Genomic DNA, 15,172 nt, shown 5'->3' with positions numbered 1-15,172 from the left:
CTGAACATGAAATCCCTTCTGTCTTTAATAAAAAATAATGAACATGAATGTTTAGAGTCAAACTTTCTCCAAAAGAATATTCTTGAAGCTGCTTTTCTATTGAATTTCATGGACTGACTTCATAAATCGACAGTTCATTAACAGTTATTTTGCAAACATAGCTGATTGCTTTGTTTACTAAAAGTGACATAACAATATTAGAGAAATAGGTCGAACAGGCAGAGCAGTTGTTAATACAGAGAGCAGATCAAAAAAGTCTGTCTTTGGACCCTAGCGAAAATGGGTCATGGAGTGTGTCGCGGTACGCTCACATCATAGTTTATGTTTTACCACGCCGGCCATTTATGAATTTGGCGGCAAATAACCATTTTCTCGAGTCAAATAGAGGTGAAAGAAATCTCATTTCAACTCTTTCTCCATGAAAATGAAGAGCAGAGACTTTGTTTCCAAGAGGAATCGGACATAAGCACAATCAATTTACACATGGAATTTTTTTGGTTGTATTCGATTCAGCGGAGAATTAATCCTGTTCATTTGCTCTCTCTCTCTCTCTCTCTCTCTCTCTCTCTCTCTCTCTCTCTCTCTCTCTCTCAGACTAGTGCGTCTCTTGTGCCTATTTTGCTTAGTGGGGAAGCAAATAAGTACGGCAGTTTTGCCCGGTCCCCCTGCGGGGCTGGGCATGAATCTCAAAGATCATATGTGGGGGCAATCCCACATATAAGACAATTGCCCTTGTGGCAATCAGTTATTGGTCAATGTAGGAGAAACCCTTCATACCAATTGTCCAGCTTCCCTACTCCCCAAGGAGTTGGTCCCCATTTCCCCTTCACTCTCCACATTAAAAAATGGCCTTGTACTTAATTTGCTCAGTGGGGAAGCAAATAAATCCAGCAGTTTCGCCTGGTCCTGTGGGGGCTAGGCATGAATCTCAAAGACCATATGTGGGGGCAATCCCACATATAAGACAATTGCCCTTGTGGCAATCAGTTATTGGTCAATGTAAGGGAAACCTTTCATACCAATTGTCACTTTCCAGCTCCCCTACTCCCCATTTCCCCTTCACTCTCCACATTAAAAAACAGCCTTGTGCCTAATTTGCTCAGTGGGGAAGCAAATAAATACAGCAGTTCAGCCGGGCGCTAGCCCTGGCCAGGGAGGAATGAGGAGGCTCCCGAAACGGCAACGTTACCAGTCACGTCAACCAGCGCTGAAGGATTCCAGCAGCAGCAGCGACAGCAACAGTTCAAACAGCCCTTATTAGGGCTAATAAGTTTTTTCACAAATGCGATTCACTACTGCTTGCTTCCTGAGACCCACCAGCAACGAACTTCACTTCCAGTCTCCAGCACTTCCAGCTCACTCCAGCAGCTTCCTGCTCATTCCTGCAGCCTTTCCAGCCCTTGGTGCCTCCAGTTCGCTCCAACGCCTCCAGCTCACTCCTGCAGCCTTCTAGCAAGTGCTCCGGCAGCCTCACGTGCCACCTCGCTCCTCCGGCCTGCAACCTCACTTGCACCTTGCACCTCTGGTCTGCTACCTCGCTCGCACCTTGTTCCTCCGGTCTGCAACCTTGCTCGCACCTGGCTTCCTACTGATCGTCTGTTCCTAAACACTAACCCCTCCATTCTCAGTGTCATCCGTTCCTAAACACTGATCCTCCGTTCTCAGTGTCGTCCGTTCCTTAACACTGATCCTCTGTTCTCAGTGTTGTCCATTCTTTAACACTAACCCCTGAGTTCTCAGTGTCCACAATCCATTCCAGATCGCCGTGACATCCAGCCGATCTTTCCAGACCCAGCCAGCAACCCTGAACCACGCTGCAGACCCAGTGAGCAACCCTGAACCACACTGCATCTAGAGTACCTGTTCCAGACATCCAGACTTTAGCCTCCAGTGACATGCGACCTTCCAGGCGACTAGCATCCAGATCATACGATTTTTTGCTTCCTTTAAAAAAGATAAAAGGTGAACCCTCGTCTGTAACCTAACAACCCGTGTCTGTCATTCTTCTTTGCTCTTTTGCTGTTTACTTTTTGCCTGTATCTACTTTGTTAGTTGTTGGGTTGATTATACCCGGACGACCGGCCCCACAACAAGTGTTCTTGTGGAGATGATGAGAAGTAAATGGCGACTAAGATCATAGCAAAATAAACACCCTCCTTCTAAGGTAACGAGAAATGACGATGCGACTTCAACCACAGTAAATCATTGTGGCTGAATAAAACCCAATTGTTCAGAAAAGAATAGAGACTTGTGTCTGTTACTATGTGTTGAGAAAGCTTTTGTTTTTACGTGCAATGAATGGTGGGACACAAGCAACTCAAATGGTCAAAAAGCCTGAGAACAAGATAAAAAAGCGTACATTTGGTGAAACCCCATAATTGATGTGCCATACTTGTGAACATTGATGAAATGCAACATTACGAAACACAATGTGAAAAATGTTGGGCCTTGCATGTGCAAAAAATTTCACATTACAAAAGATATGAGTAACAGAAAGACTATTTTTCAGGCACCTAATTCTTCGAAAATCTGTTTAAAATCGGGGTTTATTTGATTTTAGCAAAGTTTAGCAGTTTTCTACAAATATTTGTGTTGAATTTTTCTTGAACTTGAATACATTTTTTTACTTACCTCTCTATAAATTTGAATTAATGCGTGCATTATAATTTTTACCATATTTGAAAACTATAAATTGAAAAAGTGTAAGGAGAAGGGGGATTGACTTGGTCTCTGAAATCCTGATGGTGACGAGAACATAGGTCGAAACTAACAAGAAAAAAAAAAACAGCAGCAAATAGCAACGACTCGAGAACAAATACAAACATTTAAAAAAAAAAATTTATTTAACAAGAAAGGGTTTATTTTTGTGTGTGAGATATGTGCACGTTACAATCCTTTCTTATGTGCGATATTTCCCCATGCAAAAGATTATCTGTATCGTACATCCTCTGAAATTTTTGTAAGGGGTGGAGGATTTTGTTGGTATTTTTCTTAGAAATTGCAAATTGGCTGTAAGAATGTAAATAGTCCATATCATTTTCAATCCTTTTTCCGCCTGCTTGCCCATAGATTTGATTGAGATAATGACCTTACGATTAATGATTATTAATCGTTATTTTAATTATTGATTCAAACAACGATTTTAAAAATGTCATATCTCAGTCGCTTTTTATTAAATACAAATGAATATTCATTGAATAGTAAATGTAAGGCGGTTAGGTTAGGTACTGTTTGGCTCTTAATTTCCTTATAAAATTTAATGAGGGTTTTCACGAGGCTGGTGGTGGCTTGGGACGGATTAGACGATTGGCGTGTCAAACGCTTTTCAAGGTAATAAAATTTAAAGATACGGAAACCAACTGGGACCGATTATCTAGAGGTTTCAGTTCGACTGTATAAAGCAAAAAAAAAAAAAAAAATGTTTGTATCTAAGGGAAATAACTGATTCCTAAACGAAAGTTATCTTTCTTTAAATACGGTGTAAGTTTAAAAAAAAAAAAAAAAAAAAGGACAAGCACTTTTATTGATTTGGTTTGAATTCCTTGAACAGAACACAACAGGTCAGCCGAAATAATCAGCAAGGAATTCATGTTAAATGATTTGATTTTGATTTGATTCAGAAAAACAAAACGGCAAAGATGTTATTAAATCGTGTTGTACGAATTGGATGCGACAAGACACGATTATTGAATAATAACAATCACGTAAGTAAAGTATTACGTTAATCCACCCTACTTTTTTTTTTTTTTTACTGTCGATCTTTTTCATGTGTATTTTTCGAACTTTGGAATGAATTTCGAACTGGGCGCTTTAATTCATATAAGACAGGGTGTCCTTATTCCGTTAGCCAACACCGAGTAGGGCGTTAATTGAATCTTTAATTTAATTTCCAGAAGACGGTGACTTGACTTAGAACTGTTTATTAACCAACGTATTACCTGTTATGCTATGTGAGAAACAATATTGGCCCTTTAAAATCTAATTGGGGCGAGGCTCCAAGATGTGCAGTGTGCACTCGCAGAAGCATTATTTTTTGGGGAAAAAAGTTGTTCATAAATAATGGATTTTAATAGTTTTAAATCGTTTTTTTTAAATAATTTTTTTTTTTTAAACAGCTTTGTTTGTTTGTTTGTTTTCCCCCCCCCCCATTTTTGTGACCGTGCCTAAGCTATGAAGGCATGTTATGTTTGCTGCAAGGCTAAAAATTAAAACCTGAACCAATAGCTATTACGTTACGCATGCATATTCGTAATGGCGTCATTTGACCATCACCTGGCAAATTTCATTTTTTTTTTTTTAATTTTCACATTTTTGTACCGATTTTCCCCTGGTTAAAACTCAAATATAAAGTTTTGCATGGGTTCAAATACCTTATATATTAAGTTTTATGTCTGTAAACCAAAAACTGACAGGCGTTTCGTTTGGTAAGCAAAATTTTTTAAACAAATATATATATACGCAAAGGTAAATATATATAGAAAGAAGTTTGTTTACTATAACCTTTTTATGCAAGTATAAATCATGTAGAATATTTGCAGGGTTTGTATTAAAAAATATATCCAGTTTGGTAGAAAAGTAACTTATCTTGCCTTTGATAACATTTATTTGTTATATATTTGTTTTTTGACAACTTTTTCGAATCTGTGTACAGTAAAACAAACCCGTTTTTTGTGTTTTTATTCAATGTAACATTTATTCAGCTCGAAAAACATGCAAAACATGCAGTGTTTACCGATGTATTGGACAATTCAAAATGGCGGCCCACTCTCTCTTAAACACGGTAAGTTCGAGAAAAGGTGTTATAAATAATAAACTAGACAAAATACTATTTAAAAAACACCGAATATATGTCAACTTATGTCACGGTAATATATATTGAGCGAATTTCTAACAGTATTTTGTCTAGTTTATTATTTATAACACCTTTTCCCGAACTGTGGGTGGTTTTGTCATGATTTTGCCATTGCTTATGACCTCACTCAGATTGTTCGCGAACCCACCCGTGTGCCTGATACACCCAATCAATATGCAAGCCTCTTAGACCTTTTTCTTTCAACTTCCCCTGAGCTATGTTCATGTACCGTTCATTCTCCTTTAGGATCCTCCGACCACTCCGTTGTATCAGTTAAGATAAAAACAAAATGTAAGAAGCCATCAGACGTACTCCTCCACCGTACTGTATACCGATACTCTATGGCTGACTGGGATAGCTTCCGTACATTCATATCTGATTTACCTCTGCACTCCATGTTTAAAAAGGAAGTGTCCTCTATAGTATCAGATCTGACCGAATGGTTAATTGTAGGCATAGACCAATTCATACCATCTAAAAAATTCCCTGAGTGGCTTCCGGGCCTTGATAAGTGGTGATCACTGTGTAAAAAAAAAAAAAAAAAAAAAACTTACCGTGTTTAAGAGAGAGTCGACCACCATTTTGAATTTTCCAATACATCGGTAAACACTGCATGTTTTTCGAGCTGAATAAACATGTTACATTGAATAAAAGCACGAAAATTATATCAAGTTAGGTAGAAAAGTAACTTATCTTGCCTTTGATAACATTTATTTGTTATATATTTGTTTTTTGACAACTTTTTCGAATCTATGTGTATAGTAATACAAACCCCAAAAAATATATCCAGTTTGGTAGAAAAGTAACTTATCTTGCCTTTGATAACATTTATTCGTTATATATTTGTTTTTTGACAACTTTTTCGAATCTGTGTACAGTAAAACAAACCCGTTTCGGCCAACTATTCGGAGTTCCTGTCCCGTCGTGGTTACCACCTGATGAAGGCCAAAGGAATAGTTGGCTGAAACGTTGTGAAACAACAACTAAGAAAGATGAGGATAAAAGTCCGCAATAAATAACGAACACATAAATTGTTAACGTCTTTCCAGGAAAAACATGAAAATGTTCATTTGGCATCGAGCTGGCTTCACATACCCGTTTCTCAATTACCTTTTGCAATTCTCTTCTTTTCTCTAAAATTTTTGTTCATTTGCTTTTTCGTCTGTTCATAATTCTATGAAGAATCGAAAACGTTCGTAATACATAAATTTTTTTTTTTTTTTTTTTTTTTTTGACACAAAAAAGATCATTAGAAAAATTGAAAATAAAAGTGGTATAATTAAGCTGAGGAATTTTGTTATTTTTAACAATGTTTGCTTAAATGAAAAAATGCTATATATAGTATTATTATAATGAAACCGATTACAGCAAGATATTCTGAATAAATTATTGAGTGTTTGTGCAAAATTGTGCTATAAATTCTAACACTTTTCAGGTTTTGACATACAGTCATTATCTACTCAGCAAACAGAGTAGACATTCTTTCTTTTTTTTTTCTTTTTTTTTGCAAATAATTTATTGTATATTTTTTCTTGATTATTATTTGTCTGTTATGCAAGATAAAGTGCTTCATATCAGTCGTTTGAAAGGTTGCATGATAATGTGTGATAACAAAACTCAAGTTCTCAATAAAAATTTTTAAAGTTTGTTTTTGTTCAGATTCTTTATCTCTTAGAATAACTAAAACTTTTCATTCTCAAACTAAAACCATTGAAATTAAATTCGCATTATATGAACTTTCATTTAAGACATTTAAAACCATTCTTTTTTGTTAAGGAAGACAAAATTTTCTTTTAACCAAAAGTAATTTTTGCAGTTTTCCATTTATTTATGACTAATTCAGTATTTGTTAATTTTTGTTTTTGTTTTTTATTATTGTTTTAAATAACATACAATAGTTTCATAAAATTTAAATTGTATTTTATTTGTGTCAATTGTTGTTTTAATTTAAAATTCAGCTGTTTCTGAAATAAATTGGACTTCAACTAAAGACATAACCTGTTATTGAGCTTAATTATCTTAATAATTAATCTTGCAATGTCAAGTGTAATTATCCCCAAAAAAAACAACAGATCTATTCAGTTACAACAGTTAAAAATTCATCTGTTGAACTGTTGGGAAAATTGTAATGTGCATGATTAGTGTGGGTGTTATTCGCTTACGAAAAGAAAGAGAAAAGTCTTAAATTCGAAATCTGACCGACACGAGACCAAAACGTGTCTTATGCAAATTGAGACGCGATCGAGTTTGACAATATTTCTTCAGTTGGCGATGATTCTTTTTTGTTGGCTTGACGTCAGTACGGTGTACTTTGCAATCTGTCTGATGTCAGTTGATCAAAACTTGTTTGCAATGACATCGAAAAGGGTACAGAACAGATTTTTTATGTTTGCTTCGACGCGGTGAACTTGGCGATCTAGAAATAATTTTTCTTTTTCTTTATTTTCTTCAATTTGCACAAGACACGTTTTTGTCTCGTATCAGGTTTCAGTAAACATGAACAAAATTCACAAAAACCGTGCTGAACATCACTTAAGAGACCCAGACATTTCAGAAAATGAACAAGCTTATTGTTGAAAAACCTTTCAAAAACTTTGCTAATAATAAAGATGAGACTAATAGGATATTTAATAGGGTCAGACTGATCAGCAGCATTTTTAAAGATAGGAACAATAGATAAAGCAGCATTTTTAAAGATAGGAACAATAGATAAAGCAGCATTTTTAAAGATAGGAACAATAGATAAAGCAGCATTTTTAAAGATAGGAACAATAGATAAAGCAGCATTTTTAAAGATAGGAACAATAGATAAAGCAGCATTTTTAAAGATAGGAACAATAGAGGACTTTTACAAGAAGAAAGGAAATAGAGCTGAGATAAACAGAGATTAAATAATTTTCAAAGAATAGAAGAAAGTTTAAGAGCACAATGTTTGAGAATGACAACAGGAATCAAATCAGGATCGAAAGCTTTAGACTAGTCAAGATCAGGAAGAACTCTAGCAACTATCTTTGGAATAATAACTATAGAATCAAGAGACTGATCAGTTTTTTAAAGGAAAACCAGGAAGAACAGCACTAGAATTATCAATAGAAGAATTGCCAGCAAAACAACAAGCCGTATCTTTCAAAGACAAAATAACCTGAAGACCATTAAAAGGAATAAGAATGCCAGACTTCTTGATTAACAATGCATATAATAACATTTCATATGTAATTTGTCTTAATTTAAATTAAAAGGTGTACTCTTCCCTCACATGAAATTCTTTTTATAATTAATTGAGAAGAGGCTGTATATATCCCATTTTCAAAACCCATCTGATAGTGAATCATTCCTAAGAAATCTACTGCTCCTAAAATTTAATAATCTTTAATCGGTTAAAGAACACAGACACACATTTCTTAATATTTCTTAATCAATATTGGCCTGATTAGCTTCAAAAAAATTTTCCATCACTTTGAAAGAAAATATATTTCTTGTTTGTAAAAAAAATTTTTTTTTTTTTTTTTTGCCAGTTTGGTGTAGGAGGCTACAATCAGGGGCAACAACTACTAGGGTACTATGTTGGGATTTGAGCAGCAAGATGTCGGTTTACGTTATACTTGAACTTCTGCATGTCAGTACAGTTGGGGAAGCAGGGAATGGAATTCCAGAGTCTAACGGTTCTGGGGAAGAAACCATTGGAGTAGAAAGATCTTTTACATCTAGGGATCTCTACTGTGTGGGGGTGGGATTTTGTCGAGGGTGTCTATGTCGTGGGGGCACAAGTGTCTGCAGTTCGCCAGAGCATTCACCATTAAAGTACTTGTAGAACAGGCAGAGGGATGCAACATTTAATCGATGGGACAGAGGCTGAAGCTTAGATGCCAGTTCAGGGCCTATCAGATTGGCGACTCTCTTTTGAACCTTGTCTAGGAGCGAGAGACTAGTAGCAGATGCACCAGCCCAAATGTGACAGCAATACTCCATACATGAGCGAATGGTGGCCTTATAGAGGTACAGGATACTTTCGGGTGTTAGTAGTTTTCTAGCACGGTAGAGAGAGCCTACCTTCTTTGCAGCAGCCCTGGCAATGCTTTCAATGTAATTGTTCCAACTCCTGTTTCCTGTGAACGTTAGGCTAAGCAGTTTGAAAGATGTACTCTCAGATAAAGAGTCACTGGCCATTGCTATTGGTGGCAGAGAAGGTTTCTTGTAATCATTGAAGGAAACCAGTTTAGTCTTGGCAACATTGAATGTGACCATCCATTTTTGTCCCCATTTGTCCCCAGTCTAGTGACGTTCAGAGATTACAGTTAGGATGTCTGCTGTGGAACGGGCTTGCCTAAATCCATATTGTTTGTCAGTCAGAAGTTTAGTATCTGTAAGGTGATGGACTAGAGCATGGTTAATTATGGTCTCAAATATTTTGGCGAAAAGTGGGAGGAGGCTAATGGGGCGATAATTTGATAGGTCAGTTCTTTCGCCAGAATTCTTGAATACTGGTACCACAGAAGCAGTTTTCCAACAGTTCGGAAAGCAAGATTCATTAAGGCATTTGTTGTAGAGTTTGGAGAGAACTAGAGCTACTTCGGCTGGGCACTTTTTTAATAGCACAGCTGGGATGAGATCGGGTCAACATGCTTTTGAAGTGTCAAGGTTTTTTATGATAACATGCACCTGAGCAGGAGTGATTTTTAGATTGTCTAGTGTAGCATCTGTCCGCAAAGGAAAGTCAGGCAGGGGGTGGTTGGAAGGGTGCAGTGTGGAGTTTGAGGCAAACCGACTGGCAAGCATATTAGCCTTATCGGTTGCTGAGCAAACAACCTCGTGATTGTTGATTAGTGGGGGAATTGTTGATTGCCCATTATTTACTACACTGTTGTAGATTTTCCAGAAGTCACGAGTTCCTAATTTTTGTGCTTCAATAAATTATCTTCCTATCTGCTGAAGAAACAAATTATTAGGTTAAGAAGAAAGTTCTTGTGGAATTTTTACTTTGAATTTCAAATACGTTTTCGTTATAATACCTTTACTTTATATATCATTTTAAAGAGCACTTTTCGTTCTATCTAGTTGTTTAAATTACAATTGTTTAAAAACAGTTGTCTTCTTTTCAGAATGTTGAATACAAGACGGAAGAAAAGCAAATTCATACAATTTTCTTATTTCAATGCAAACTAGGCCAAAAAGTTGCTGAAACAGTTTGTGATATTAATGAAGTATTTGATCCAGGAATCACTACATATTAAAGGAATCACTACTGAACGCACAACATAAGGGTGGTTTTAATAATTTTGTGGCAGTGACAAGAGTTTTGAAGATGATGAGCATAGTGATCGGTTATCAGAGATTGACAACGATCAATTAAGAGCTTTAGTCCAAGCTAATCTATACATAACTGTTTGAGAAGTTGCTTCTGAATTAGATGTAATGTATACGATGATTTCTAACCACTTAAGAGATTGAAAAGACAAAAAACTTGATAAATGGGTGCCTCATGAATTGAACGATAACCAAAAGAAATTCCGTTATGAACTGTCATCTTCCCTTCTTTTGTATAACAAAAACGACCCGTTTCTCGACCAAGTTGTAACTTGCGATGAAAAAATTGGTTCTTTATGACAATCGGTGACACTCAGCTCAGTTGTTAGACGCCAACAAAACTCCACAACATTTCCCGTAGCCAGAGTTGTACCAAAAGAAGGTCATGCGACTGGTTTCACTCTGTCATAGCGATCACTTTTTTATTGGTATATGTACATTCTCGATTGTTGATATATTTTAATATTGTTATAGCGATCAAAAGCTAAAGGGGAAATAACTCTAATAAAGGAAGTAAGAGTTATTGTCCTTATATAGATGAAAAGAAAAAGAGAGTTCCGGGGAGAATGGACAAGATGACGGCTGCACTAAACGTGCATATATATTGCTGTAAATATAATTTGTGTTTTGACTGTAATAAATAGTATTTAACCTAAAATGAGCTTGTTTACTTTTCATTCAAATATTCCATGATTCCAACAACCCATTTCTCCGGGCACAACAAAATTGGCTACAAAGAGGAGATTGGATTAAATAACAAACCTCAAAAACAGAATTCGCACATGGCGATAAATTATAGTTTTTTGAATGCAGGCAAAACCATTTGTGAAGTACTGTCAACAAATGGATGAAATGTATTAGAAACTTGACAACAGCACCCAGCATTAGTCAACAGAAAAGACCTAATTCTCTTCCATGACAATGCCAAACCACACATTGCAAAACCGACCCTGCAGTTGAATGAATTAAGTCACGAAACTGCCTCATCCACCTTACTCTCCAGATCTCTCACCTACCGACTACCACTTTTTCAAGTATCTCGACAACTTACTGCATGAGAAATGCTTCAAAACCTAAATGATATCATCATCATCAGAACACCAGATTTTTACGTTACTGGCATAAATACATTTGTTTTGCGTTGGCAAAAGTTTGTTGATTCTGATCGTGCTTATTTCGATCAATAAATTTTTGTTTGAGCCGAGATATGTTCATCTGAATTTAAAAGTTTAAAACTGCAAGAAATTTCTTGTCAACCTGATATAAACAAGTTCATCAAACCAAGCATAACGGTCATTTTGAAATCTTTAAATTCTGTTAAAGTGACTCTTCAGGCCATAGAGATTGATTTTTATTTCTGCAATAAAAAAAAAAATTTTTTTTTTTTTTTGATTCTTTCATTTTCTTAATCAACAACTGTTAGGCATCCCCATATAAGACAGCTATGAAAAATAGGAATAAACTCTTAGATCATTTGTAGACATTTATGTAGACAATCTATGGCAACACTTCAACGGTCGGCAATGACCAAAATCAGAATGATTCTCTTTCTTCTGAGATTGTGATGCAATAGAAAAAGAGGTGGTTAATTTTAATGCATCTAAAACCAAGCTTCTCTTTTTGCATCACCAATGCTCAGACTTAGCCTCAATTGAAATGAATGGCTCTCATCTTGGGGAAGCACCATGTTTTGACAAGCTTCTGGAACTGATTGTCACTCTTGATCTAAAATGGAATACATTGTTGCTAAGATTACCAGAAAAAAATGGTTTAATCATTCTACCACTCCAGTAAATATCTCACTGCTAATACAATCCTCTACCCGTATAAGAAACCAATATATCCTAGGATGAAGTACTGTTGCTTTATCTAGGGGAGGAGCTGTTTTCATGACAGGTGTTCGACTAAGCTTCAATGTATGGCTCCCCCCTCCCATAAGTCTTTTACGGCAAACACCCGACTAGTTGCAACAACTATCAGCAATTTGCTTTATTCTCTATCTGTGCCTAAATCTAAACAAAAATTCCATGAGCAGTTTTTTCCTAGAGCTGCTCATCTGTGGAACACAATACTACAGAGTTGCTTCCCAGCTGATTAGATCATGGTGGTTTTCAAGTCCAACATGAACAGGTTTTTGAAGAGCCAGCCTCTAAAATAAATTATCAAATTTCCATTAACGGTACCCATTAACCCTTATCTTTAAGTTGCTTCTGGGCTTTGATGAGTGGTGATCATTTCATATATAAAAATGGTATTTTTATCATTTCATGACTCTTCAGAGTGGCTAGACTCTAAGATTTGAAACTTGACCACCAGATCACGTACAATGGTGTCAGATGTCTTAGCATCTGAACTAATGAATCCACTACACAAATGAAGGAAATTATATCGCTTAAATTAATTTTTCCATTTGTTAGTATTAACCTAAAAAACTTGATTATTTCTATGAAAGAATATTACATTATGCTAAGTGAAAATCATATTTATATACATTCATGTTTATATTCATTTCGTTCTTGAATTCTTAATTTTGCGGATTGCTGGTTGGTTGGAAATTATAAGCGTCGCTATTTTAAAAAAATACAACAAGAGCGACTGAAGTTAAAGTAAAATTTGAAAACTGTTGCATAAATAAATATTATAAAGATGGAGACAACTGGCTAAGGGAGGCAATTGAAGCTGCAGAGAGATAACATCAACAATACACTAAGAGACAAATTTGAACTACTCCAATATAGTAATGAAGACCATCTCAATGAACCATCTTGATACTTGTGTGGGCAACAAGAAATCACATCAAAGGAAGTAGTGAAGGATCTAGAGGTTTATATGAGCAAAGATGCAACCTTCACACAACCTATTGACCACACCACAACGCTTATATGAACACTAACAGGATGGATACTGAGAAGCTTCAGGAGTAGGAACAGTGAGTACATGCTCACACTATGGAAATCCCTTGTTCTCCCAAGGTTGGAATACTGCTGTCATCTGTGGTCTCTACAAAAAGTAACAGTAATCTGCAAAATAGAAGCACCCCAGAGAACATTCATCAGCAAAATATGTGGAGACCAAATGAATTACTGGGGGGTGCTGAAGGAGCTGCAACTGTATTCACTACAGCGTTGAAGAGAATAATATATTAAAATCTTGGAAGGAAGGGTTCCAGACACAACAATAGTAAAAAGAACCCGACAGCGGCAAGGAAGGCTCTATTATATAAAAACCACACCTGGGACTACACAGAGGATCAAGTCCCTCATCCACTACAGCTTCGCCTACGGTGGTACAAGAACATTCAACTGTATTTCATCCACAATAAGAAATATAAGGAGAGTGTCCTCCGGCACTTTCAAGAAACAACTGGACATCTGGCTGGAAAAGATATCTGACCAGCTACCAATACCAGGCTACCCTAATCCCAACCTCAATCATCTAGTAGACTGGACCTCTGTATGAAGTGGACAGCCTGGGTGCAACTGTATCAATAACCGATAGAATAACACAAATTACAAACTATGACAATATTTTCTATTCATTAGATGACATAACTCTTGTACTTGTGGCTGACTTGAAGCACAAAAGATGTAAAAATCTATTGCAAACCTGCTGCTTAGCATTTGAATTTGGTAATTTAAACTCTAACCTACAGATTTTTATTCCTTGTTACATTTACTGCATTTAATTGATATAAGGTTGGTAGTTAACAACACCTTTTTTAAACAAGAGCACATGTGAGACTCTAATCCAATATAGTAGTATATTTTTCAAGAATTTTGCTTTCTGAGCCTTTTTACATCCTTGGATTTTGTTCAAACATTTTAAACCTATCATATGATGTATGTGCCCCTGAAAGTCTTAAGTACATCATGTCTTAATTTGCTCTATTTTGTTTTTTTCAGTTACTATCCAAACGTCCTTTACATACATCATCCAATCACTTATCAGATGATCAACCACAGGCTAGATTTTTTCCCATTCTGACCACTCCCATGCTTCCAGAAAACTCGTTTAAAGGGAAAACAGCCTTTGTAACAGGAGGTGGCACCGGTCTTGGAAAAGCAATGGCAACAATGCTGTCTCGACTTGGGGCTCAAGTGGTTATATCAAGCAGGTAAGAATTCTTCCTAAAATAAAAAACTTAAATGAAAAATTCATTTAAATAATTGATATTTAATTAATAAATAAGAAATACAAACTAAAATGTTTCATTGTTTGATTATGGGACATTGTAAGTTGTTTAGCATTATTTCAATCTCATTTGCAACTCTAACCGAGTAATGTTTTTGCTATTAAAAGAAGCTCCTTTCATAGTGTAGGTTCAAATCCTGTTGGTGTTCTCCAATGTTGTTAGTTTTGAGGCTGCGTTAAACATATTCATGTGTGTGTGCATGTGCATGCATAAAAGATGCACTTTTTGTTATTCAGAATGAATTAATAAAATATCTGTATAAAAATTTATTATAGATGATGGAGGGCAACAGAAACACTAAAGTGAAATGTTACCTTTGACGCTGAAGCTCTGTGGAAAGAGCATGTGCTGAGTATAAGTCTGCACATTTGTATCGAATTGTGTACTTCAGCATGTGGATTGAAACGAGATTCTTCCTATAATCCGTTTGTTGTGAACAATGTGTTATTAACTGAAAAGTTGTATTCATTTATATCTTCAATAAATCTATCACTCATACCATTCAATGGCCACACTCGGCTCCAGGGAGGCAGTCATCGTGTATGTATTAGGTTTGCCCACAAAACTCCAGAACCATGCAAGCAATTTTATTTAAATTTTGAATATCAAATTTTATATATCAGCTTGTGTGACACACTATAGATTTTTTATTTTATTTGTTATGAACTGCTTTTTCAGAAAGTTCATCCGTTTATAATGAAATTTAACCTCTATGTGAATGATCTGAAATTGTACAGATTTCCAAACTTTAAACCCATTTCAACCATCTTATACTGCAACTCCACAAAATTGTCTATTTGAAGCTTTTGTGTTCAGTTGCATAA

At 35.9% G+C, this 15,172-nt stretch overlaps 1 protein-coding gene across 2 annotated transcripts in view; it reads left to right on the top strand.

The window, feature by feature from the left end:
• Positions 1–15,172, top strand: part of LOC145277845 (2,4-dienoyl-CoA reductase [(3E)-enoyl-CoA-producing], mitochondrial-like) — a 141,918-nt gene that overhangs the window by 89,054 nt on the left and 37,692 nt on the right. Inside the window, exons 1-2 of one of the 2 annotated variants that reach the window (XM_080129789.1) lie at positions 3,193–3,704; positions 14,059–14,270. In XM_080129789.1, the coding sequence (XP_079985915.1) occupies positions 3,639–3,704; positions 14,059–14,270 (278 nt within the window). In that variant the 5' untranslated portion in view covers positions 3,193–3,638. Of the gene's footprint in view, positions 1–3,192; positions 3,705–14,058; positions 14,271–15,172 lie in introns of those variants that run through there. The other variant, XM_080129790.1, reaches the window with a different exon arrangement.

This window comes from Euprymna scolopes, chromosome 6 (genome assembly GCF_053919585.1).
Source record: "Euprymna scolopes isolate OS-2025 chromosome 6, ASM5391958v1, whole genome shotgun sequence".
NCBI classification, from domain to species: domain Eukaryota; kingdom Metazoa; phylum Mollusca; class Cephalopoda; order Sepiida; family Sepiolidae; genus Euprymna; species Euprymna scolopes.
This window is presented reverse-complemented; position numbering and strand designations above follow the sequence as displayed.